General features: G+C 39.6%; 1 protein-coding gene across 4 annotated transcripts in view; it reads left to right on the top strand.

Moving 5' to 3' along the window:
- The window catches only part of GPBP1L1 (GC-rich promoter binding protein 1 like 1), a 54,606-nt gene that overhangs the window by 12,240 nt on the left and 17,142 nt on the right, over positions 1–25,224 (top strand). For all 4 annotated transcript variants that reach the window (XM_044914497.1, XM_021684268.1, XM_021684266.1 and 1 more), the window contains 4 exons: positions 12,049–13,067; positions 13,664–13,778; positions 17,479–17,608; positions 18,124–18,410. In XM_044914497.1, the coding sequence (XP_044770432.1) occupies positions 13,719–13,778; positions 17,479–17,608; positions 18,124–18,410 (477 nt within the window). In that variant the 5' untranslated portion in view covers positions 12,049–13,067; positions 13,664–13,718. The remainder of the gene's footprint in view (positions 1–12,048; positions 13,068–13,663; positions 13,779–17,478; positions 17,609–18,123; positions 18,411–25,224) is intronic.

Below are 25,224 nucleotides of genomic sequence, written 5' to 3'. Positions count from 1 at the left end.
TTTGTGATTAATTCAAGGTAATGTTTTATATCATGCTTTATATTATTTCAGAGCACTTGCATATCACATGCATATCTCCTGTGGGCAAGGTAATATGTTAAATGTCCAGTTATGGCTTTTGACAGAAATAACTTTGTTATCATTGAGTTTATACTAGAAATAGATTTTTTGTTGTTGTTTATTGGGCCCTAATCATATAGTAGCAGACTTCACTTATCCATATTAATAACCATGGAATTAAGTACTTTCTTAACAGACAGAAATGCTCTAGTGGAAAAAAGTCTTTTTTTGTTGTTGTTTATAAAAATGCATTTAATACAGCAAAGCAAAATACATGAAAAGTAACTTTTAAAAATTAAGCAGAGAGAAAACAAGGTAAATGCTGGTGTTAGGTAAGCTTACATAAGGCATGCCTTAAGTTCCATACATAGATGTTCTAGAGACAACCACACATTTGTCTCAAAGCTTCCTAGCCATCAATGCCTGGCTTTCTACTGGTCTGATTGGATCCAGACAGGATTCTGCAAAGTCCATGCTGCAATGTACAATATAGTAGTCACTAGCCGCATGCAACTGTGACATGTGAAATGCAGTTAGTTAATGGAAAAAATCTTAAAGGTGTCCTGTATCCCTTTTTAGTACATTGAAAGACATGCTCAAATTTCATGTCCTTTAGAAATTCTTAGGTAGGAATTTGTCTCCTCTAAAACTAAAATACTTAAATACTAAGGTAGAAAATGACTTTGGGCTCTTTCCTGTACTGTGAAGTACATGAGGATGGATTAAAGATGAACTAAGCAATGCGCCAGTAACCCTGGTATTCTCCTTATTGAGGTCTTAAGGAGGAAAAATTGATGTGCAGACAGTTAGGAAGCGATTATAGACTATGTAGGGTGACTCAGTCCTTTAGATGAAGTGAAAGTGGTAGACATTTAGACCTAAGTTTTCAAATCCTGGGGTTTGTTTGTTTGTTTGTTTAAGCAATCTCCATACCCAACGGGGGGGCTCAAACTCATGACCCTGAGATCAAGAGCTGCATGCTCCACTGACTGAGCCAGCCTGGTGCCCCTCAAATCCTGAGATTTAGAAAGGACTTATTAAAGCCAGTGAATATATGAAGATATACATGGGTATAGGCTTGGGCTCTGCAGTTTAAGGAATGTTCAAGGAGAGGTTTTAACAGTAAGATAAAGGAGAGTACTAATTGATGAAATTGTCAACATCTCTTAAAAAAAGAAGTTATTATTTAATGGGCATGCTATCTATACTAAGAAATTATCCCATTTGCTATTAATCCCTACCCAAGTGTGCCCTGTTTGTAGGGGAGATAAATACATAAACAGGTAAATGTAATGCACTGTGATAGATGCTTGAGTATAGGTATATGTGTGATAAAATGCTTCATGAAGTGGGACCCACTTAGAGATGAGAACTGAAGATTTAAAAATGAGTGAGACAGTGAAGAAATTACAGAGAAACAAAAAAAAGTGCTGCATCAAAGCTTTTAAGTAGCCATTATATTTACAGGGCAAAAGGAAAAAGGAGTAATCACAGGGATCATAGGGAAAGACCAGGATATCTTAATGCATTGGTTGCCACTCACGCTGCTCTCTGAGAAAGATTTCACCAGCTCTTTGTGAAGAGTATACGTGTAAGGATGCCAACTTGTTTTTTTCTTAAGATGAGCTGTCCTTTTTTCCCAGATTTGTCTGTCTTGTACAGCATTTATTGCCTTTTCTCTTATGAAGTGGTATTGTTAGGATTTTTTTTAATGTTTTGCTTATCCAAATAAAATTTACAACCAGTATCAACCCTTGAAACATACTTTGAAATTTTATATAGCTTGCTGCAGTCCACCACTGAAAACTGCTCGTCTAATGATGTAATGTGATGGAAACCATGAGAAGGAATTTTAAGAGGGGATTGTCATGGCACCTGGGTAGCTCAGTCAGTTAAGCATCTGACTCTTGGTTTCAGCTCAGGTCATGATCTCAGGGTTGTGAAATCGAGATCCACATCAGGCTCCATGCTGGGTGTGGAGCCTGCTTAAGATTCTATCCCTCCCCCCCCCATCCCATCCCACCCCCAGCTTATGGGTGCTCTCTCTCCGGGGGAGGTGGAGGGGGAGATTTCTTTTCTTTTTTTTCTTTTTTTTTTTAAGATTTTATTTATTTGAGAGAGAGAGCATGAACAGAGGGAGAGAGAATCTTTTTTTTGAGAGAGAGAGAGAGGGTGCATGTATGCACAGTGTGGAGTGAAGGGGCAGAGGAAGAGGGAGAGAGAGAATCCCAGGCAGGCTCCACACAAGCCTAACATTGGTCTGATTCCCACGACCCTGAGATCACCACCCAAGCTGAAACAAAGAATCAGTCACTCAACTTACTGAGCCACCCAGACGCCCCAAGCCAAAATCAAGAGTTGACAGCCTGGCTGCTTAACCAACTGAGCCACCTAGGTGCCCCTGAATGTGATTTCTAAGAATGTTGTATATGGTTTGTTACATCAGCGCCACTCACTTCTTTGAATTCTTTCAGTTATTTACCAAGAATCATTTCACAGTCCATCATCAAAAGTTATTTTTAGTGATCTCTTAGCTGAGAACTAGGTTACATCCTTCTTCAGTTCTGTGAAATACAGGCATACCTTGTTTTATTGCACTTCACAGATTCTGCGTTTTTTCAAATTGAAGATTTATGGCAACCTTGTGTTGAGCAAGTCTTTTGGTCCCATTTTTCCAACAGGATTTTCTCACTTCTTGTCTCTCTCTCACATTTTGGTAATTCTCACAATATTTCAAACTTTTTCTTTTTTTTCTTTTAAAGATTTTATTTGAGAGTGCGTTCATGAGAGAGAGCGTGCCAGGACTCTGGAATCATGACCTGAGCCGAAGGCAGACTCTTAACCAACTGAGCCACGCAGGCGCCCCTATTTCAAACTTTTTCATTATTACTATATTTGTTATGGTGATCTGTGATCAATGATCTTTGGTGTTACCATTGTAATTGTTTTGGGGCATCACTAAGACGGCAAACTTAATAAATGTTTGTTCTGACTGCTCCCATTTCTCTCCCTCTCCTCAGGCCTCCCTATTCCCTGGGACACAACAATGTTGAAATTAGGCCAGTTAATAACCCCACAATGGCCTCTGAGTGTTCCTGTGAAAGGAACAGTTGCAGGTGTCTCACTTTAAATCAAAAGCTATAAATGATTAAGCATGTGGGGAAGGCATGTTGAAAGCTGAGACAGGCCAAAAGCTAGGCCCCTTGAGCCAAACAGTTAGCCAAGCTGTGACTAAAGGAAAACTTCTTGAAGAAAATTAAAAGTGCTACTGCAGTGAACACATGAATGTGAAGAAAGCGGAATGGCCTTATTGCTAACATGAAGAAAGTTTGAGTGGCCCGAATAGAAGATCAAACCAGCCATAGTAACACTCCCTTATGCCAAAACCTGATCAAGAGCAAGACCCTAACTCTCTTCAATTCTGTGAAGGCCGAAAGAGGGGAGGAAGCTGCAGAAGAAAAGTTCAAAGCCAGCAGAGGTGGGTTCATGAGATTGAGGAAAGAAACCATCTCTGTAACAGAAAAGTGCCAGGTGAAGCAGTAAGTGCTGATGTAGAAGCTGCAGCAACAATCCAAGTCAGGACCCTCCTCCAGCAAAAAGATTATGACTAGTTGGAAACTCAGATGATTGTTAGCATTTTTTAGCAATACAGTGTTTTTAATTAAGCTATATGTACCTTATTTTTTAAGCATAATGCTATTCACACTTTATAATACAGTATAGTGTAAACAGCTTAGGTGTACCATGAAACCCAAGAATTCATTTAACTAGCTCTGTGGTGATACTTGCTTTTTTGTGATGGTCTGGAACTGAATCTATACTATCTCCAAAGTATGCCTGTACACAGATTGTAAACTACCTGATCTGTTTAATGATTTGTCACCCAGTCATTAAATTTGTCAGTTTCTAAGAGATAGACCCAAAAGCCTTTTCTAAAGAAGACTTACCAAATGACTATATCTATTACTCTTGTACTTACAGGAACTTTATGAAGCTAAAATTAAACACAAGATTGGTTAAAAATTAGACACTGCATATTTTTGGATTTTCCCATAGGTTATTTAAAAAATTTATATTAGAGGGGCACCTTGGTGGCTCAGTCAGTTGAGCATCTGATTGTTGAGTTCCGCTTGGGTTGTGATCTCAGGGTGGTGAGATCAAGCACTGCATCGGGCTCCCCACTCAGTGTGGAGTCTGCTTGGGATTCTCCCTCTTCACCCTGCCCCCGCCCCACGCCTGTTTTCTCTCTCTAAAATAAATAAATAGTGCAGGTAGAAATAGAAATTTCATTTCATGGTTGAAGATGTGCTTATAATTATGCTTTAGAATTAAAATGGGATGTCCGCATCTGAGGGGAAGAAATTACTGGAATTAAATGAAGTGGTTTTTGTTTTTATTAAGTTTAAGTCATTATAGCCTAGATTGCATTTCAGGACCACTTGTCCTACCTAACATATAGATGTAGGTGTTCTGTTTTTAAGAGTGTGAATTATTTTGCTAGGAACTTTTTGAAACAGTAGAATTCACGAAGTCACTTGATGTTAAGCAAATAAGTATATGGTAGGAATGAGTAAATGTGCATTGAAATGCTTGATGTTTGATGTGAACGAAAGATTTGCACTTAAAAATGAATGTAGGGCGCCTGGGTGGCTCAGTTGGTTAAGCAACTGCCTTCGGCTCAGGTCATGATCCTGGAGTCCCTGGATCGAGTCCCGCATCGGGCTCCCTGCTCGGCAGGGAGTCTGCTTCTCCCTCTGACCCTCCTCCCTCTCATGCTCTCTGTCTCTCATTCTCTCTCTCTCAAATAAATAAATAAAATCTTTAAAAAAAAAATTAAAAAAAAAAAAAAAAGAATGTAAATATATAGTATCTGAAATCTTTCAGCAAAGGTTAATTGAAATGTTTCTTCATGTTCTGAATACCTAGTCAAGAAAATGTAATATAGGGAGGCTTGGGTGGCTCAGTCAGTTGCGCGCCTTCGGCTCAGGTATGATCCCGGGGTCCTGGGATCGAGTACTGCATTGGGCTCCTTGCTCAGCAGGGAGCCTGCTTCTCCCTCTGCCTGCCACTCCCCCTGCTTGTCCCCCATCCCTGACAAATAAATAAAAGCTTTAAAAAAAAAAAAAAAAGGTAATATAAACCCCCAACATATGTTTAATATATTTCTTTTTTTAAAAAAACACATTTTCAAACTTTATGATACGTTCCTTTTATTCAGATATTAACACTGATCTCTTGGAAGTAAATTTGGACCTTTTCACCCTCAACAACTTAGAACCATGTGAAACGTGAAACTGGGACATGTTCTTGGTGTAGCTTGGACACAGTTTTAGACACACTTCAACAAGTCCTTGCTATGGCCCAAGGAATAAATGGGGAAGTGAGAAAATGAAGACACTAAGGATACACTGCTCTTTATAGAAGTTTATTAAGACTGAAGGGAAGTGAACATAAATACCTAGAGGGAAATACAGACTTTAGGAAGGGGTTTTGTTTGAAGCTGGGGGAGAAGTGGGTGTGGTTGTTTTTGTTGTTGTTGTTGTTAATTCAAGTGAAACCGGTGTAGCTAGAGGTTGAAGTTAGGAGGAGTAGTAGATGGTGACACTGCTGGACTGTGAAGAAAATGATGGATTGAAATCAACACAGTGGTAAAGGGAGCCTAAGGTAGAAGAGATTGAGGGAAAGTCCTTGGCAGGGACATTTTTTCCGTGCATTACAAGCTTAATTATAAAGGATAAAATTAGATCATGTTGTGAAGTACTTTGTAGATTGCTAGGCATACATGAGCCCAAGGCAGATGCTTAACCAACCAAGCCACCCAGGTGCCCTCAGGTCAGGTCTTGATCTCAGGGTTCTGAGTTCAAGCCCCGTGTTGGGCTCCATGCTGGGTGTGGAGCCTACTTTAAAATATATATATATTATTTAATAAAATGTTAATATGTGAATATAATACATATTTTATATATAATATATATTTTTAAAAACTTGATCTCCCCTCCAGTTTAATCTTGTGCAATGTTTTTTAAAGTTCTAAGGAAGTTTTAAGTGATGTATTTTTCCTTTCCATATTTCTCAGTAGTTTGCAGGAGCCCCTTCAATTAGTCAGTCTAGAAAGATAGCCACAGGGCGCCTGGGTGGCTTAGTTGGTTAAGCTACTGCCTTCAGCTCAGGTCATGATCCTGGAGTCCTGGGATCGAGTCCCACATTGGGCTTCCTGCTCGGCAGGGAGTCTGCTTCTCCCTCTGACCCTATCCCCTCTTGTGCCCTCTCTTTCTCAAATAAATAAATAAAATAAATAAAATAAAATTCTTAAAAAAAAAAAAAAAAAAAAAAAAGCACAACTCCAAAAGGCATCACCAAAGAATAAAATTTTCCAAAAAATTGCAGAGCAAAGTAATTTCATTACAGAAACATTGACTAATAGGGAAGATAAAACAAAATGCCCATAGTTCCACCATCCTAATAAAACCATTATTGGCATTTTGTAATGTTTCTCTTTAATCTTTTACTTCCAGAATGGGAATTTCTTTTTTGTCCTCTTTCATCTTTTATTTGTTCCCTTTTACTAAACACTCCCATTTGTCATCTATCTCCTCCCCACTAGATACTCTGCTCATGTGTGTATAGACCACACTCTTACATAACTTTACATCCTAGTTGTCAGTGTATATTCAGGATGGTGGATAAGTAGTTATGGGATATATGTCAGCTTTAAAACTTTCACACCAGTAGCAAAGCATTGCTAATTAATATTTCCTCTGCAATGACTGCCTCAACTGGGACTCTGCTAGAGATATTTGGAATTGAGAATTGACTGAAAAGATGGTATATAAGTGTCAGTTGGGAGACTGGAATGTGCCTAGTGGGGTTTGAAAAGGAACTGTTCATGTTTAAAATTGAGGTATTTTCCTTTGTGTCTAACAGCTTAATAACCTAATGGGTGATTCACCTCCTTGCCTTGAATTTCAGGTTCTCTGTGATTTAAACCAAAATTCTTTTTTTTTTTTAAATTTTTTTTTTTTTTAAAGATTTTATTTATTTGGCAGAGAGAGACACAGCGAGAGAGGGAACACAAGCAGGGTGAGGGGCAGAGGGAGAAGCAGGCTTCCTGCCTAGCAGGGAGCCCGATGCGGGGCTCGATCCCAGGACCCCGGGATCATGACCCGAGCCAAAGGCAGTCGCTCAACTGACTGAGCCACCCAGGCGCCCCTTAATTTTTTTTTTTAAGATTTTATTTATTTATTTGTCAGAGAGAGAGAACACAAGCAGGGGGAGAGGCAGGCAGAGGGAGAAGCAGGCTCCCTGCCGAGCAAGGAGCCCGATGTGGGACTCGATCCCGGGGCTCCAGGATCATGACCTGAGCCTAAGGCAGCCGCTTAACGACTGAGCCACCCAGACGCCCCAAATTCTTTTTTTTTTTTTTAAGATTTTATTATTTGAGAGAGAAAAGTGAGCATATGCTCAGGGGCGGGGGGTGGCGGGGGCAGAGGGAGAGGAACAAGCAGACTGTGTGCTGAGCATGGAGCCCGACACAGGGCTCGATTCCAGGACCTGGAGATCATGACCTGAACCGGAATCAAGAGTCTAACGCTCAACTGACTGAGCCACCCAGGTGCCCCTAAACCAAGATTTTTTTTTTTTTTTTAAGATTTTATTTATTCATTTGAGAGAGAGAGAGAACATGAGTGGAGGCAGAGGGAGAAGGAGAAACAGATGCCCCGTTGAGCAGGGAGCTGATACGGGACTCGATCCCAGGATCCTGGGATCATGACCCAAGCTGAAGGCTGTGCTCAACCAATTGAGCCACCCAGGTGCCCCTAAACCAAGATTCTTAAGATAAAAATCATGCAGCAGTTATGTCTTGTTCATAAAAACCTATTACATGGATATTGTTACCATACATTTATTACTGGGAGTTACAGGTATAGGCATACATTAAAAAAAAAAAAACAAACAAAAAAAAACCTGGGGGTTCCTGGCTGGCTTGGTTGGTGGAACATGCGACTCTTGGTCTCAGGTTGTGGGTTTGAGCCCCACATTAGGGTGTAGAGATTACTTAAAAATAAAATCTTAAAAAATAATTCTTGAGTTACACTGAAGGAACAGTAACCAGTCAGCTTTTACTCCTTATATTAACGAATGATATGATGGTCATCTGCATAGTTGTACAAGCTAGAAATGAGCCTGTATTTCTCCTTTACACCCACCCCCATATCCCATCAGTTATGAATTTCTGTTTATTTTTCTTCTTCCTAAATATTTTGTGAATTGGCTTCTTTTAATTTGTTTATATTAAAAGCTGGTCTTTTCTAGAGTGTGTCTTGCAATCACTCCTGATTTTAAAAATCTCTAGCCTGAGCCACTGAACCATATCAAGGGATGGTACTTGAATTAGCTGTTCCTTTTGTGCAGGCTGGTCCAAACTTTAAGTCTGGGCCAAAGTGCTAACCGCCCTGTCCCAGTTCACTAACGAGGCATCTCTTTGCTAACCAAGAGCAAATTACTGGCAGAGATTCAGCTTCTCTTCTTCACCTGGGACCCTTTTGAAAAGGAGAGTTTCCTGATTCACATTTAAGTGTCTTTGCTGTATCATAGTATATACAGGTCTGTTCAAGGTTTCTACTGTGCCAGATTTGCCAGGTAATAGAAATTATCTAGTTTAAGATTTTCAAATTTATTAGCATATAAATTGCTCATGATATTGTTTTCCTCATATTTCTTAATCTGTTGTGTTTATGTCCCCTTTTTCTTTTCTTTTTTTTTTTTTTTGAAAGATTTTATTTGTTTGACAGAGAGAGACACAGCAAGAGAGGGAACACAAGCAGGGTGAGGGGCAGAGGGAGAAGCAGGCTTCCCGCGGAGCAGGGAGCCTGATGCGGGGGGCTCCATCCCAAAACCCTGGGATCATGACCTGAGCCAAAGGCAGACGCTTAATGACTGAGCCACCCAGGCGCCCCTATGTCCCCTTTTTATGCTGTCTTTTTTATATGTATCTTTTTCCCCCAAGCAGTTTTACCAATTTGTCTCCTATTACTCTTTTAATTATGAATTTTTAAAATTATCTCCTCTTTTTTTTTTTTTTGCTTCTCTCCTTTCTGGCTTTTGGGGGTTTTTTGGGGGGGGGGTGTTTTATTTTGGTTAGCTTTGATTTTGGTTTTGGTTTTTTTGTTTGTTTTTTGAGGGAGAAATATGACCTGAGCCGAAATCAAGAGTCAAAAGCTTAACCAACTCAGCCACCCAGCCGCCCCTTTGGTCTTTTTTTTTTTTTAAGTGTTCTTAAAGCTTATTTTCCATTAAGTACTGTTCCACCTATTGTATTGCAGATTTATTCATAGTGGTTTTTTGTAGTTCTGCTTAAGTGTTTTGAAAGTTTCTTTATCAGCTCATCCTTTCTCCCACAGTAAGAAATCTGACTCCTGTACTTTTCAATACCCAGTGGGTAACTAACTCCAGTTACCTCTTCTTACATGAATTCCTTCCTTACTACACCCAGCTTGCCATACCTGTACAAAGCACTTTGCTGCATGGAAGCCCTCAACTTGCTTGGCCTTGTCCCTCTGCCAGGAGCCTTCCTCATTCTACTCGGGCTCCTGCACCCTGAATTGGGCTGCCCTCGTACTTGGACATTCGCCTTATGTTTCCTAATGGGCTCTGACATCCTGTACTGGTCTACTGCCATACACACATTTCCCTGTCCTTCACCCTGCATGGACATACTTCACATCCTGGTTAGGCCCCAGCACCCTGCTCTGTGCCTCTGCTGCCCATAGATCTTACCTTGCTTGGCCCCACCTAATGGCTTTGGACAGGATCTCTTCAGGAAGGTGAAGGGGAGTGGGAACTTCAGGAGAAAAGTTATTTTCTAAGTTTAATACAGTATGGTAGAGAACATAGAATATTTTATCCTTTGGAACGGAGACTTTAGCTGGTATAAGGTCAGCTTTTATGACTTCTATATGTGCCGAAGGACTATATGTACTCTGGGTGATTGATATATGTCTGTGTGTATGTTTATGTATGTATTCACCTTATAAATTGCAAATCTTTTACTTAACTTTTTTATGCTTGTTCTGTTACTACTCTTTTAAGTATTATAAGTATATAAAAAGCGTAGAGAGGGCGCCTGGGTGGCTCAGTCGGTTAAGCGACTGCCTTCGGCTCAGGTCATGGTCCCAGAGTCCTGGGATCGAGTCCCACATCGGGCTCCCGGCTCAGCAGGGAGCCTGCTTCTCCCTCTGACCCTATCCCCTCTCATGCTGTTTCTCTCTCTCTCTCTCTCTCAAATAAATAAATAAATAAAATCTTTAAAAAAAATTTAAAAAAATTAAAAAGCGTAGAGAATGGTGAACATGTGGAGATTGGGGGGGAGCAACGCACCTGGAGAGAGCTCAGAAGCTCTTACACTTCTCACCTCACCCTAATTATCTCTTACATCTGGCTGTTGATTCATATTTTTTATCATATTGTTTAATAAACTGGTAAATGTTTAAAAAAAGTGAAGACACGGGATGCCTGGGTGGCTCAGGTCATGATCCCAGGCTCCTGGGATTGAGTCCCACATCCGGTTCCTTGCTCAGCGAAGAGCCTGCTTCTCCCTCTGCCTGCCACTCCCCCTGCCTGCCACTCCCCCTGCCTGCCACTCCCCCTGCTTGGGCTCTCTTTCTCTCTCTGACAAATAAATAAAATCTTTAGAAAAACAAAAAAGTGTAGACAACAAGTGAATAGCCATGTATCTGTCACTCACCTTAAGAAGTAATGCATTACAGGCATGCCTGGGTGGCTCCACTGGTTAAACGTCTGCCTTTGCCCAGGTCATGATCCCAGCATCCTGGGATCAAGTCCTGCATTGGGCTCCTTGCTCAATAGGGAGCCTGCTTCTACCTCTGCCTGCCATTCCCCCTGCTTGTGCACGCTCTCTCTCTCTCTGACAAATAAGTAAAATCTAAAAAAAAAAAAAAAAAGAAAATTCTAAAAGAAAGAAACAAGGCATTACAGATGCAGTTGAAGCCACCAAGACCTCTTTTTTGATTCCTTTCATTTCCCCACAGAGGTATTTACTGTCTCAAATTTGGTATTTCTTATTCCTGTGAACTTAAAACAGTAGAGCAAGGCTGCCAATTTATTATATGAGAAATATCCTCCAAACTAGACTTTATTACCAATAGAGACCAGAATTGCCTACAGATGCAAGCCTCCTCTTACATCAAAAAACTTTGTATTGGGAATTTGCCAAAGAAATATTTATGTCATCTCTTACAGTATATCTTAAGTCAGAGCCTAAGAGCTTAAGTCTCTCAGTTGATAACTAGATATCTGAAAAGGAAGGAATGCTATGACAAATGACTTGTTTTTAAAGATCTAGATGTGGGGCGCCTGGGTGGCTTTAGTCTGTTAAGCATCTGCCTTTGGCTCAGGTCATGATCCCAAGGTCCTGGGATCGAGTCCCGCATTGGGCTCTCCCTGCTCAGCAGGGAGCCTGCTTCTCCCTCTCCCTCTGCCTGCTGCTTCCCCTGCTTGTGTGCTCATGCTCTCTCTTACTCTCTCTGTCAAAATAAATTAATTAAATATTTTTTTAAAAAATAAAGATCTAGCTGTGGTGGTATTAGTTGATGACTGTGGTAATAAGCAAGTTATATGGCTTTGTGATTACTTAGAGCAAGTTATTCACGTGGATGAGAGAAAATGTAAATCTAACAGACTAATTTGCATTTATGAATTACATTTGATAGCTAATTACAGATGTGGTTATATAAAACAAACTCTGTTCAGGTGACCTGTCTAAAATCCTTTAAAAATCCTTAAAAGAATTATAGCCAATTATGTTGTTATTATAGGTGGTGACACATTAAATTAATGTCTAAATTGGACTTAAAATTTTGATTACTAGTACCTATTATTTGCTGATAATTTGTATCTCATTTTAGCAATTCTATGTAACAATGATTTTGCCTCTTGTGATACTGTGTTATTTTGCTTTTTTATTTATAGTGATAGATTCCTGTGGCCTTTTAAATGACTGAATAATGATTGAAATGGATCCAAAATAATGACTACTCTACTAAAGCAGTAGAAGACTCTTCATATCACCTTCCAGCTCAATTCAGTCTTCAGGAAGAGGCAGAACAAGTGAAATAGAGAAAACTGAAGAGAAGAAAACCTCACTTTGGAACTGTTTTACTCCTTGACTACTCCTTAACTTCTTTCTTTCTACTTGTTTTAATTTTGCTGTGAATTTAAATAGTAAAGACCAAAGAAATAGAAGATAACATTTGGGAGCTTTATATAACCCAAAAAATTTGCCTTGAAAGCTGCTATTCTTTGGAGGAAAACATATTAAGTTCCTGTCTGATTAAAAACAAGATTTCATGTCCTTAGATTTTGAAGAATAAAACAGACATAAATACATATCTGCACACTTTCTAGCAGCTCTGTAGGAATAATGAGATTTGTAAATTAAGGGCTTTGTTATGTGGATATTTTGTCACTGGAATTGACTGCTCAGAAGATCTTTTATAGCTCTTTAATTTTATATTCTTGATCTGTTGCTTTGATGGCATTATTTGCCCACACAGGAGTTCACCTGTGTTTCCAGCTATGACCTGGTTATAAACAGTGTTTGCACTCAATGTGCAAATGTCCATGTATTATCTATTTAAGCAACATCATAGTGCCATCACTCAAGGAAGTTGAATGAGGTGAACATAGACATAGCTCTTTCCCCTTCCCCCCATTTTTTAAATGTAACAAATACTTTTTATGTTCCCCTTCCCCTTCCCCTTTCCCCTTCCCCTTTTTGGAAACGTGTCAGGAACTAGATAGTTTAAGATGAGCAATTGAGGGGACTTGAAAGAGTGATACATACAGAGCCTGGCTTCCTTGTGCTTTATCACAAGGCGTGCTGCTGGCCAGCCTATTTAAGCACCCTTTTAACAAGAGAACCTCGTGGGAAATCCAGCTGGCAGACTCAAGGAGTTCGGGAAACAGGACCACAGAGGTTACACTCTGGGGTAAATATTCTTCTATCTCTAACTTTGGAAGAAGACTGTATGTATATGTATTATGGAAAATAGCTACTGTTTCTGGTGTATTTAATTTTGGAGCACTTTAGTGGGGTGGTATGGAGACACCAGTGGATCTCCTAGGAAAACTGATGCTAGTGGGTATTTGAGGGCATTAATGTGAACTAATAGAACAACTCTTGAGAGATTATTATCTTCCTTCTCTAGGAAGATCTTTTTTGCTTTTGCCACAAGTTACCAGAGTACCTGAAGCAGGTTAATCTCTTATCATAAGTACCAGTAGTTTTAAGTAGATGTTTATTCTTAAGGTTCTTCTGTTAAAACTCAAGAATTCATTAGTTTTCATATAACCTTCCAGGTCTCTGTCAAAATTTTTCTGTTTATTGTTTTTCATAGTCATTATTCATGGACTGTTGCTTTTATTTAGAACTTCTCTGAGGTTATAGAGCCTGATAAGTAGTCTTAGAGAGGCTCAGAGGTGGCAGGTCTTTTTGTAAAGAGGGGAGCTTAGAGTAATCACAGACTCTTGTACATTGGTATCAGGTTCTTGCAAGTATAAGTGATTGGAGTTTTCTCATTTTCAGATCCTGGCCATGAGGTTGGATGCCTCACCTTGCTGAAAAGAGACACTGGACCTAAATGGCGCAGCATGACTTTGTTCCTGCTTGGCTAAATTTCTCAACACCACAGTCAGCTAAGGTACTGTTCTTCATTCCTTTAGTAACCTTCCAAATATCAGTTCTTTTTATCCCCAGCTTATTGATGGCCTCTGTTTTGCAGTCTAGGTGTTTTTGTGTATTCAACCCTGCCTGAGGGTTTAAAGTATGTTTTCATAGACTTACTACATTTCTTTTAATAGGATATAAATAATTAGGCAGTCGAAGTCATTATGGGCCCTGCCATTGCCAAGTATCTCCCCCTCCCTTTATTTCATTATATGCTAAGCTTTTCTCATGTGGCACACTTAAGACTTCCTGGATTAGGGGCGCCTGGGTGATTCACTTGGTTAAGTATCTGCCTTCAGCTCAGGTCATGATCTCGGGGTCCTGGGATCGAGCCCCATGTAGGACTCCCTGCTCAGCGGGGAGTCTGCTTCTTCCTCTGCCTCTTCCCCCACTCTCCACACCCCACTCATGCTTGTTCTCTCTCTCTCTCAAATAAATAAATAAAATCTTTATTAAAAAAAAAATTTACTGGATTAACTGCACTACACTTTGGAACTAAAACATATCTGCTAACCTGTTACTTAAGTATAGAGGGGCAGAGGTAAAGGGGAAATGGTTTTTGGGGAAATGGACCCTTGGGGTAAATGCACATTTGTCTATAGTAGTAGATGAGGAGGATGAAAAGGGAGAGACATTGACTACTACGTGGATCTCAGATTAAATACTAGAAATTATGTTTTAGGGGTAATCTACGTAACAATTTCAGGGGGGAAATGTATGTTGCATTAGGAATAAAGACAAGTGAAAACAACCAGTTCACATAGAGTGAAGTAGCCCTAGTCACAGTACAGAAGAACAGCCTCAATTATTGGGGCACCTGGGTGGCTCAGTCGGTTAAGCATCTGCCTTTGGCTTGGGTCGTGATCCCAGGGTATTGGGATCAAGCCCCACTTGGGCGCCTGCCTCTCCCCCTGCTTGTGCTCTCTCTCTCAAATAAATAAATAAAATCTTAAAAAAAAGAACAGCCTCAGTTATTGATAAAGGAAACCTTTGGGAAGCTAATAAACTTAAAAATGGTTCCCATTTTGCCAACTAACAGAGGAGGGACACAGTTGATATGTAATCTCAAAAAAAAAAAAAAAAGGCCTATCTTCCCTATTTTTAAAAATACTTTATTATTTTACAGAGAGAATACAAATGGGGGAGGGGCAGAGGAAGAGGGGAGAGAGAGAGAATCCCAAGCACACCTCACACTAAGCATGGAGCCAGCACAGGGCTCAATCCCAGAACCTTGAGATCATGACTCGAGCTGAAATCAAGAGTTGGGCACTTAACCAACTGAGCCACTCAGGCGCCTTCCCCTGTTTTTTGTTTGTTTTGTTGTGTTGTGTTTTGTTTTTAAGATTGTATTTATTTATTTCAGAGAGAGAGAGTTGCCTGCGCTTGAGAGTGGTGGGGAGGGGCAGAGGGCGAGGGAAAGAGAGAATCTCAAGCACAGGGCTCTATCTCACAACCCTGAGATCACCACCCAAGAAGCCAAAATCAGGAGTCAGGCACCCTTTCCCTATTTTTAAATGTGAATTTTGGGGCAGATGTTCCTGATCTATCTAGACCCGCAACCATTTGCTCTAAACTTCATTTTGAATTGCCCTTTTGAAATTCCCAAGATCTCATAATTGACATCATCTGACCCAAAGCTTGGGGACGGTGGACCTGAGGGATTAGGTGTGGGATCCAGGAAAGCATTTAAAAGTATGTAGATCTTATTATCTGCAAAGAATAATCTAGCACAGTGGAGTAAGTATAAAGAATTGGGAAATGAGATTTCACTATTTCCAGTAAAGCTGCAGTAAATAAAGTTCTGCAGTGTTGGGATAAGGGTAGACATAAAACAGTGAGAGCAAAGAATAGAGAATTCAAAAATAGTCCTATATATACAGTCAGTTGATTTTTGACTAAAGTTCCAAGGTAATTTAATGCAGAAGTGATAGTCTTTTTAGCAAATGGTTCTAGAACTGGATATATATATATATATACATGATATATATATGTGGGGGGGGGGGAGTGAGAACCTTGACTTTAACCTTTACTTCATATCACACACAAATAAACCTGACAACTTCACATGATAACCTAAATTAAAGAGCTAAAAACTATAAAACTAAGAAAATAGATGTAAAGATGTCTATGCCCCAACCTGTAGTTTTCCTTTACGCCTTTGTCAGATATATCCATATTTTTTACAGCCTTTTATTTTAGACTTTGGTCTCTCATTTGAAACTAAAGAATGCTCTAAAAAATAATAAAATAAAATAATTTAATAAAAAGAATGTCCTGGAGGCGCACCTCAGTGGCTCAGTCATTAGGCGTCTGCCTTCGGCTCAGGTCATGATCTCAGGGTCCTGGGATTGAGCCCCGCATCGGGCTCCCTGCTCCGCGGGAAGCCTGCTTCTCCCTCCCACTCCCCCTGCTTGTGTTGCCTCTCTCGCTGTGTCTCTCTCTGTCAAATAAATAAATAAAATCTTAAAAAAAAAAAAAAAAAGAGTGTTCTAGAATAAAATTATTTGGAATAGGGAGGGGAATGAAAGCTCATCTATAACTGTGTTTCTCAAACTGCTTCCTTTTCATTGTATAACAAGACTTAATTCTCCCTGACCTCTTTGCTCATGTCTAAATGAGTAAAATGAAGCTGATGCCAAATTATAGTATTGTTATGAATATTAAGTAATGTTTAGAAATAAGTTTTTTATGGATAATGAAGATGTGGTCCATATATACAATGGAATACTACTCAGCCATCAGAAAGGATGAATACCCAACTTTCACATCAACATGGATGGGACTGGAGGAGATTATGCTAAGTGAAATAAGTCAAGCAGAGAAAGTCAATTATCATATGGTTTCACTTATCTGTGGAACATAAGGAATAACATGGAGGACATTAAGAGAAGGAAGGGAAAAATGGGCGGGGGGAATTGGAGGGAGAGATGAACCATGAGAGACTATGGACCTGAGAAACAAACAGGGTTTAGAGGGGAGAGGGGAGGGGGGATTGGTTAGCCCGGTGATGGGTATTAAGGAGGGCACGTACTGCATGGAGCACTGGGTGTTATACGAAAACAATGGATCGTGGATCACTACATCAAAAACTAATGATATATTGTATGGTGACTAACATAAAAAAATAAGTTTTTTATAAAACTATAAAAACTGTGTAGTTGTTAATGACCAAGGTGTTTTGGTATTTAAACCATTTCTTTCTCCCCAGTTCCAGAATAATTTATAGAAGTAACAAAGCTGTTTAGAATTTTTTTAAGTAGGGATCTTGCTTTTCTTTTCCTATTACAAGGTTAACTTAATATCTTTAAGTGTAAAGTTTGAGGGCTTATTTTAATGGATATCGACAGGGGTTTTTTTTCCCACCCTCTCTCGTGCAAATAATTAAAGTAGCTGCCTTTTCCCCCCTTCTGGGACGCAGAAAATGAGTTAATGAGTGAATATGTAACCTAAGTCTACAATCATACCACCCTGAACGTGCCCAATCTTTGTCTGAATATGTAACCTAGGACTTCTCTAACTTAGAGGCCTATAATACCCTTATTATGGCCCATATGCTCACTGTGGGGGTTTCTTCCACCTTTATTACTTGTTTTCTAAAAGGCTGATGCAAAACCTAAGATACTGAGATTGATATCTTCTTAATTGGTTTGCTTCTCTATACTTGATCATCTTAGTCACCTACAGCCACGTTCGAAAAACACGGAGAGCACCTACCCCGAGGAGATCGTAGATTTGGAGTAAGCCGTCGTCGACATAATTCCTCTGATGGCTTTTTTAACAATGGACCTCTTCGAACTACAGGAGGTAAGCCATGCCCAACTTCCATGAGTATATTTAAGCTACTCAGTTAGGACAAGCCCACATAGGGGGTGCATGTCCATAATCTTAATATGCTGTTGTTTGGGGTTTTTTTAGATTTTATTTATTTATTTGAGAGAGAAGGCATGAGAGGGGGGAGGGTCAGAGGGAGAAGCAGACTCCCTGCTGAGCAGGGAGCCCGACTGCAGGGTCATGACCTGAGCCAAAGGCAGTCGCTTAACCAACTGAGCCACCCAGGCGCCCCAGATAGCTGTTTTTTAAACGCGCTTCTCAGTTAAATCTTCCAGTTGTCATTATTCAGTTACGTTGGCTTTCCAACATCTTTGTGTTCTCATGTGTCATTCAGGGGAAGATCTCATATAGAAATTACATTAAAAGAAAAAGATAATTTTGTGGACTTAATCTTTTATTTTAAAAGGTCCCCTGAAGGGCTTTTGGTAGTACTGTAAATCAGATCAGGAAGCAAAAATCTAATGTGTTACTTGTCCTTACTATCCTAGATTCCTGGCACCAGCCCTCCCTGTTCCGCCACGATTCTGTGGACTCTGGTGTCTCTAAGGGAGCGTATGCTGGAATCACAGGGAACCTGTCTGGTTGGCATGGCTCTTTCCGAGGTCATGATGGCATGAGCCAGCGTAGTGGGGGTGGCACAGGGAACCATCGCCACTGGAATGGCAGCTTCCACTCCCGGAAAGGCTGTACCTTTCAAGAAAAGCCACCTACGGAGATTAGGGAAGAAAAGAAAGAAGACAAGGTGGAAAAATTACAGTTTGAGGAGGAAGACTTTGTAAGTATGAAGGTTTAAATGTGTGGTTAAAACCTAACAAATAATGCCGTAAATAGAAGACCTTGTTAATAAGGAGAGGTTTGAAGAAATTACTAAAAAGGAAGTCCCTAAGTTTAGATTTTTATTGTTTTTAGAGGGAAAAGTTGATTAGTATGAAGATAATGACCAGAATTCCTATGTAACCAGCAAATCTTCATGTTTTTCATCTTTATGCTTTTGAAACTTCTAAAAAAATTCTTAATTTCCTTTAAGTTTTATAAGGTTCAACATTCAAAATTTGATATTCAAATTACGTAAAAATGTGGTCTTGTATGTTGAATTGTCTTTCTCCAACTATCATAAGAGGTTTTTTCTCTTGATTTTTTCCTCTTATATAAAATAATTGTGATGTTATAAATATGCAATTGGGAGTATTTGCCGTTGTGTATTGAATTACATGCCTTTTGCCCTCTCAACCTAAAGTAGAGTTTTTAGTTCACCTTTAAAAAAGTTTACTGTATTTAACAAACATATCCAAGTTATTATCATTTTAATAGGTAATTGATATCTTTAAATTATTAGTTTGCATTATTTTTGGTACTAGATCTTCAAGATCCTTTGTGTATTCTAGACTTGTTTGTAGCATAATCTCAGTATAAATTAGCCACTTTCTGAGTGCTCAACAACTACATATAGCTAGTGGCTACTAGTGCAGCTCTAGTTAGTTTTAAAAGTAGCGCATTAAATTAGCCAATCATTTCTGTGACGGCCATTTTAATTTATTAATGAAGCCAACTGAGTAAGAGTCAAATTTAGGTGTCAGCTCCTCTTCTCCTAAGTCTAGCAAATGTTCTGGGATCCTTTAAATTTTTTTTTTTTTTAAGATTTTATTTATTTGACAGAGACACAGCTAGAGAGGGAACACAAGCAGGGGGAGTGGGAGAGGGAGAAGCAGGCTCCCTGCCGAGCAGGGAGCCCGATGAGGGGCTCGATCTCAGGACCCTGGGACCATGACCTGAGCCGAAGGCAGACGCTTAACAACTGAGCCACCCAGGCGCCCTTTAAATGTTATTTTTTAATGTGAATTCCTAACCCCCAAGCACCTATCCTTCAAAACTTTGGTAGTGGAAAGGTTTATACTGCCCCGACATACTGAATATTGTCCAGAATGTTCTAAATATCCAGTGGTCCAGAACTTACTATGACACTAAATTATAACTTTCATTATTTATTCAATAAACTTAGCACATTTAAGAAAGACCGGTGGGAATAATTAACAAAATCTCTGTTGCTCATCACGCTTTGGGAACTTGGTTAAAATCCTCGATCAAACCAGCAACAACAAAAAAGTTTAATTGTATTCCTAGGAGTTTCTTTTTTGTATTTTATTCCACCTAAGTAAATTAACCCACTGTAATGATAATTTATATATGATATGAATGTTTATCTAAAAGTATATTTTGCATTGTGACCAGTCAGCTGAGCATATAGTAAAATTTATTTGGGTCTCTTTATTAGTTTTGGTTTCTTACGTGCTTTGGTGAAAAAGAGATTGTGCAAACAAGAAGCAGTGTGGGGTAAAGTGGAAGTTGCTTTTTTTTTTTTTTTTAAGAGTGCCTTTTGAATAGGTTCTGTACTACTGATTGGCAGAATTTGATAAGAAGGCCCATTTTCAATTCTCTGGCATTCCCAGTGGGAAATAAATCGACAACAGAAAGAAAAATGTGAAAGTAGCACTATCTATGCCTGCTGAGTGATTTAAGTGAAAGTTTGCTGTCAGTCAAACCTGAACCAGGTCAGTTAGGGCAAATTAATACTGCATTTATGTTTTAAAATATCTTAAGTGTCCATAAATGAACGTACATGAAAGGAGAAAAATGGTCAAGTATGCACATCATCAAATTAAAGCTTCCCTAATCCTGCTCTCTTCACTTCCCCCAGAGGTAATCGCCATCTTGACTTCAGTGCTTTATCATGCTTTTGGTAAACTTTTACTACATGTATGTATGCATAGACAATCTATAATATATCATTTTCCTTGATTTTGATGTTTGTATGGATAATATTGTAGTTCTCTTTTATTTGCTTAAAATTGTTTTGAGATTTATCTGTATTTGATACATACGGCTATAGACCAGTGGTTCTCAACCAGGAGCAAATTTAGCCCCCTGCACATTTGGCAATATCTAGAGAAGTTCTGGTTGTCACAGCTGGAGATAGTGCTGTTGACATCTAATATCTAGAGATCAGGGGTGTTGCTAAACATCGTACAATGCACAGGACAGCTGCATAACAAAGAATTACCTAGCCCCCAATGGCAGGATTACCGTGATTGAGAAACCTTGCTTTAAATCTTTTTCACTATTATATAATATTCTATTGTGTGAATATACTGGAATCATTTATCCATTTTCCTGTTGACAGACATTTAGGTTGTAAAAGATCGTGGTTTGGAGGACAGATCTAAAGGATTGGAACTGAGGTAACTAGAAAAGGAAGAGTCAAAAATTTCTATTTTGATTTAAAGCAAACTGATGAATAATAAGTAATTAATTTGAAAAGGAAAAACAGGAGCATAATTGGAGGGAGAAAATAACGAATTCTTCGTATCCAAAAGATGGGTGAGATCTAGAGATGTGCACACGGAAATAAAGATGATAGTTGAGGTTGGTGGACAGGTAAGAATCACCTAAGGAGAGTGATATATTCAGAGAGGGGGCTAGAACCTGTGGAAATAGCAGTAAGGAGGCTGGGAAATGGTTGGTTGAAGAAGAAACGGGTATGTGAAGAAAGAGTAGTTAACCAAAAAATAGCAAAATCAAGGTGTTTTGGGGACAAATTGTTTACAGTGAATTTTCTATATATTTTTTCTGTACAGTGTATAGAAAGTTATTTTTTGTTTTAAAATGGTATTAGTTTGATGTAATAAACAGTCTTTTTTTTTTAAAAAAGGTTTTATTTATTTATTTGAGAGAAGGAGATAGAGAGAGCATGAGAGGAGGGAGGTCCCGAGGGAGAAGCAGACTCCCTGCCAAGCAGGGAGCCCGATGCGGGACTCGATCCTGGGACTCCAGGATCATGACCTGAGCTGAAGGCAGTCGCCCAACCAACTGAGCCACCCAGGCGCCCCTGTAATAAACAGTCTTATAATTACCTTGGACAAGTTAAACAATCCTAATTTTTACATTGATAGTAATGTCTACCTTGCAATGTTACAGTAAAGGGTAAAGATCACCTAGGTTGAAATTAACTGGGGGCATCTATCTGGCTTAGTTGGTAGAGCATGTGACTCTTATCTCAGGGTCATGAGTTCAGGCCCCACATTGGGTGTAGAATTTACTTTTTAAAAATTCAGTTGTATTTTTAGGTGCCAGCAGTAAGCAGTTGGGAAATGAAGTTTTATAAAATGCTTTTAGTAAAGCCAAAAAACCTTTTATTTTTTTTTATTTTTTATTTTTTTAAATTTTATTTATTTATTTGAGACAGAGAGAATGAGAGAGAGCGAGTACATGAAAGGGAGGAGGGTCAGAGGGAGAAGCAGACTCCCTGCTCCGTAGGAAGCCTGCTTCTCCCTCTCTCACTCCCCCTGCTTATGTTCCTTCTCTGGCTGTGTCTCTCTATCAAATAAATAAATAAAATCTTTAAAAAAAAAAATGCTTAGGAATAAAATGTTAAGGAATAAATTTAACCAAAGATGTGAAAGACCTCTATACTGATCCATAAAATGTTGCCAAGAGAAATTAAAAATCTAAATAAAAGATGTCATTATGAATGGGAGGCTTTGAATTAGAAGACTCAGCATGGTTAGGACATCAGTTCTACAGATTCTGCACAACACCAACCAGCATGTGTTTTTATAGAAATGGACTAGGTTATTCTAAAATTTTTATTGAAATACAAAGACCGTAGAATACCCAAAGTGATCTTGAAAAAGAACAGAGTTGGAGGACTAATACTACCTAACTTGAAGACTTAGTACAAAGCTATAATAATCAAGATGTTACATAATTATAAGGATAGACTAATAGTGGAGCAGAATAGAGAGCTCAGAAATAAACCTACATTTATATAGTCATTTGATTTTCAAAAGATACTAAAGCAGACCAATAGAGAAATGTGTTTTTAACAAATGGTACTAGAATAACTGTGTATACGTATATACAGAGAGAATGCTACCTCATAGCATACCAAAAAAAAAAAAAATGAATTTGAGAGGAATTATATATTCAAATGTAAGGCCTAAAACTATAAAGCTTCTAGAAGAAAATTTGGGGGAATGTCTTTATGGCTTAGAGGGTAGAAAAAGATTTCTTTGGACACCGCAATAACCTTACAGGAAGACATTGATAAATTGAATTTCATCAAAATTTAAAACATCTGCTTATCTCACGGACTCAAAGAAAATAGTGAAAATGTTTATAAAGCATATATGTGAGGGGCACCTGGGTGGCTCAGTCAGTTAAGCGTCTGCCTTCGACGCAGGTCATGATCCCAGGGTCCTGGGATCGAGCCCCGCATCGGGCTCCTTGATCAGCGGGGAGTCTGCTTCTCCCTCTCCCCCTGCTTCTCCCCTCCGCTCATGCCCATGCTCTCTCTCGCTCTCAAATAAATAAATAAAATCTTTTTTTTTTAAGATTTTATTTATTTATTTGACAGACAGCGAGAGAGGGAACACAAGCAGGGGGAGTGGGAGAGGGAGGAGCAGGCTTCCCGCGGAGCAGGGAGCCCAATGTGGGGCTCGACCCCAGGAGCCTGGGATCATGACCTGAGCCGAAGGCAGATGCTCAGCGACTGAGCCACCCAGGCGCCCTGGACTGCCGTCTCTTGATTCCAGCTCAGGTAATGATCTCAGGGTTGTGAGATCAAGCCCCCCATTGGGCTCCGCGCTCAGTGGGGAGTCCACTTGAGATTCTCTCCCTCTTCCTCTGCCCCTCCCCCCACTCAGTCTCTCTTTCTCTCTAGAAATGAATAAATAAATCTTTTAAAAAATAAATGTCAGGGACGCCTGGGTGGCTCATTCGTTAAGTGTCTGCCTTCAGCTCAGGTCATGATCCCATGGTCCTGCGATCAAGCCCCGCATCGGGCTCCCTGCTCAGTGGGAAGCCTGCTTCTCCCTCTCCCACTCCCCCTTCTTGTGTTCCCTCTCTCGCTGTGTCTCTCTCTGTCAAATAAATAAATAAATAAAAATAAATAAATAAATATCAAAAATACCAATGTGTAAGGACTTGGAATATTGTTCCCAAGACTTTTCCTGAGGGAAGTACTAGACTAGAAGCTTCAGAGAGTGAAACTAACCAGAAAAATATAAAGGAAGGGTGGTAAATACTAAATATATGGTTAACTGTAGAACTAAAAGAGTTAAAAAGAGAGTTCAGCATGTAATAGCTATGGACTCTGACAGTCTAGAAAAAGCATAACTTCTTAATGGGAGAATGGGGAGAGCCTGTAAAAAATAACATTTTATTAGTCATATTGGTGGTGTAATGTTTATTGTTACTCTGATACTGTTGTATGCAATATGGGATAAAGTGATTCAGTATGATATTCTGTACCTTTATCCTTGAATATCAGGATTCTTGGCATAGAAAAAAGGAAGTATAGGGGCACCTGGGTGGCTCAGTCATTAAGCGTCTGCCTTCGGCTCAGGTTATGATCCCAGGATCCTGGGATCAAGCCCCGCATCAGGCTCCCTGCTCGGCGGGAAGCCTGCTTCTCCCTCTCCCACTCCCCCTGCTTGTGTTCCTGCTCTTGCTCTCTCTGTCAAATTAAAAAGAAAAAAGAAAAAAGGAATTATAGTTATAAGATGCCTGGTAAAAACTCAAGTTTCTCAGTATGAGTTAGAAATATCAATAAGAGGTCATGATATATTTTATCTTTGAAAATAAATATATATTTGCAGATTCTGTCCACTGAAAAGACCTAAGAACAGTGACCAACCCCTTAGCAATTGGCATCCCTAGTGCCCAGATTGTGGTCTTGAAATACCGTTTCTGGACAGGATATTTGTAAGATAAGCTTTGAATATTTTGTCATACTACATAGCAAAGAAGTAATTAGAGACTACTGTGGTTGTATCAAAAGGATTCAGAAGCCAAATTGAAGACGTTCCCACTGGCCAAATACAGTTAAAGGTATTAACTGATTAAATCTGTGAGTTCACAGTGATACCTCACCTTAGAAACACGCATGTAGTCTACCTTTCCCTATGAATTGTACCACTAAGTCACCAAATAGAGGAAGTTCCTTTTTATGGAAGTGTACTAGCTAATAGAGAAGGAGTGATAAAACTGGAGGATCATCGTTTTGCATCTTTTAGTGAGTTAATAGTTTTAGGCCATGAGCATTTATGTCTCCGCGGGAAGCCTGCTTCTCCCTCTCCCACTCCCCCTGCTCGTGTTCCCTCTCTCGCTCGCGTTCCCTCTCTCGCTCGCTCTCTCTCTCTCTAATTAATTTAAAAAAGTAAAGTAACCTGTAGGTTAAGAGAGTTAAGAGGTGTTTTTTTTGGAGACAAAACTACCATTTTGGGGGATATACACTTGGGTGGTAAAAGAAAAGCAAAGAGGTGATCACCATAATTGAGGATAATGGTTATTTTTAGGTTCGTTGTTTGAGTTTTTGTTGTTTTTTTATTTGGTTTTTTTTTTGAATGAAGCTTATAAAATGTTTCTGGGGGGCGCCTGGGTGGCTCAGTCGTTAAGTGTCTGCCTTCGGTTCAGGTCATGATCCCAGGCTCCTGGGATCGAGCCCCACATCGGGCTCCCTGCTCGGCAGGAAGCCTGCTTCTCCCTCTCCCGCTCCCCCTGCTTGTGTTCTCTCTCTCGCGCTGTCTCTCTCT

This window comes from Neomonachus schauinslandi, chromosome 4, assembly GCF_002201575.2.
Source record: "Neomonachus schauinslandi chromosome 4, ASM220157v2, whole genome shotgun sequence".
NCBI lineage: Eukaryota > Metazoa > Chordata > Mammalia > Carnivora > Phocidae > Neomonachus > Neomonachus schauinslandi.
The sequence above is the reverse complement of the archived record's forward strand: the minus strand, read 5'-3'. Positions and strand labels throughout refer to the sequence as shown.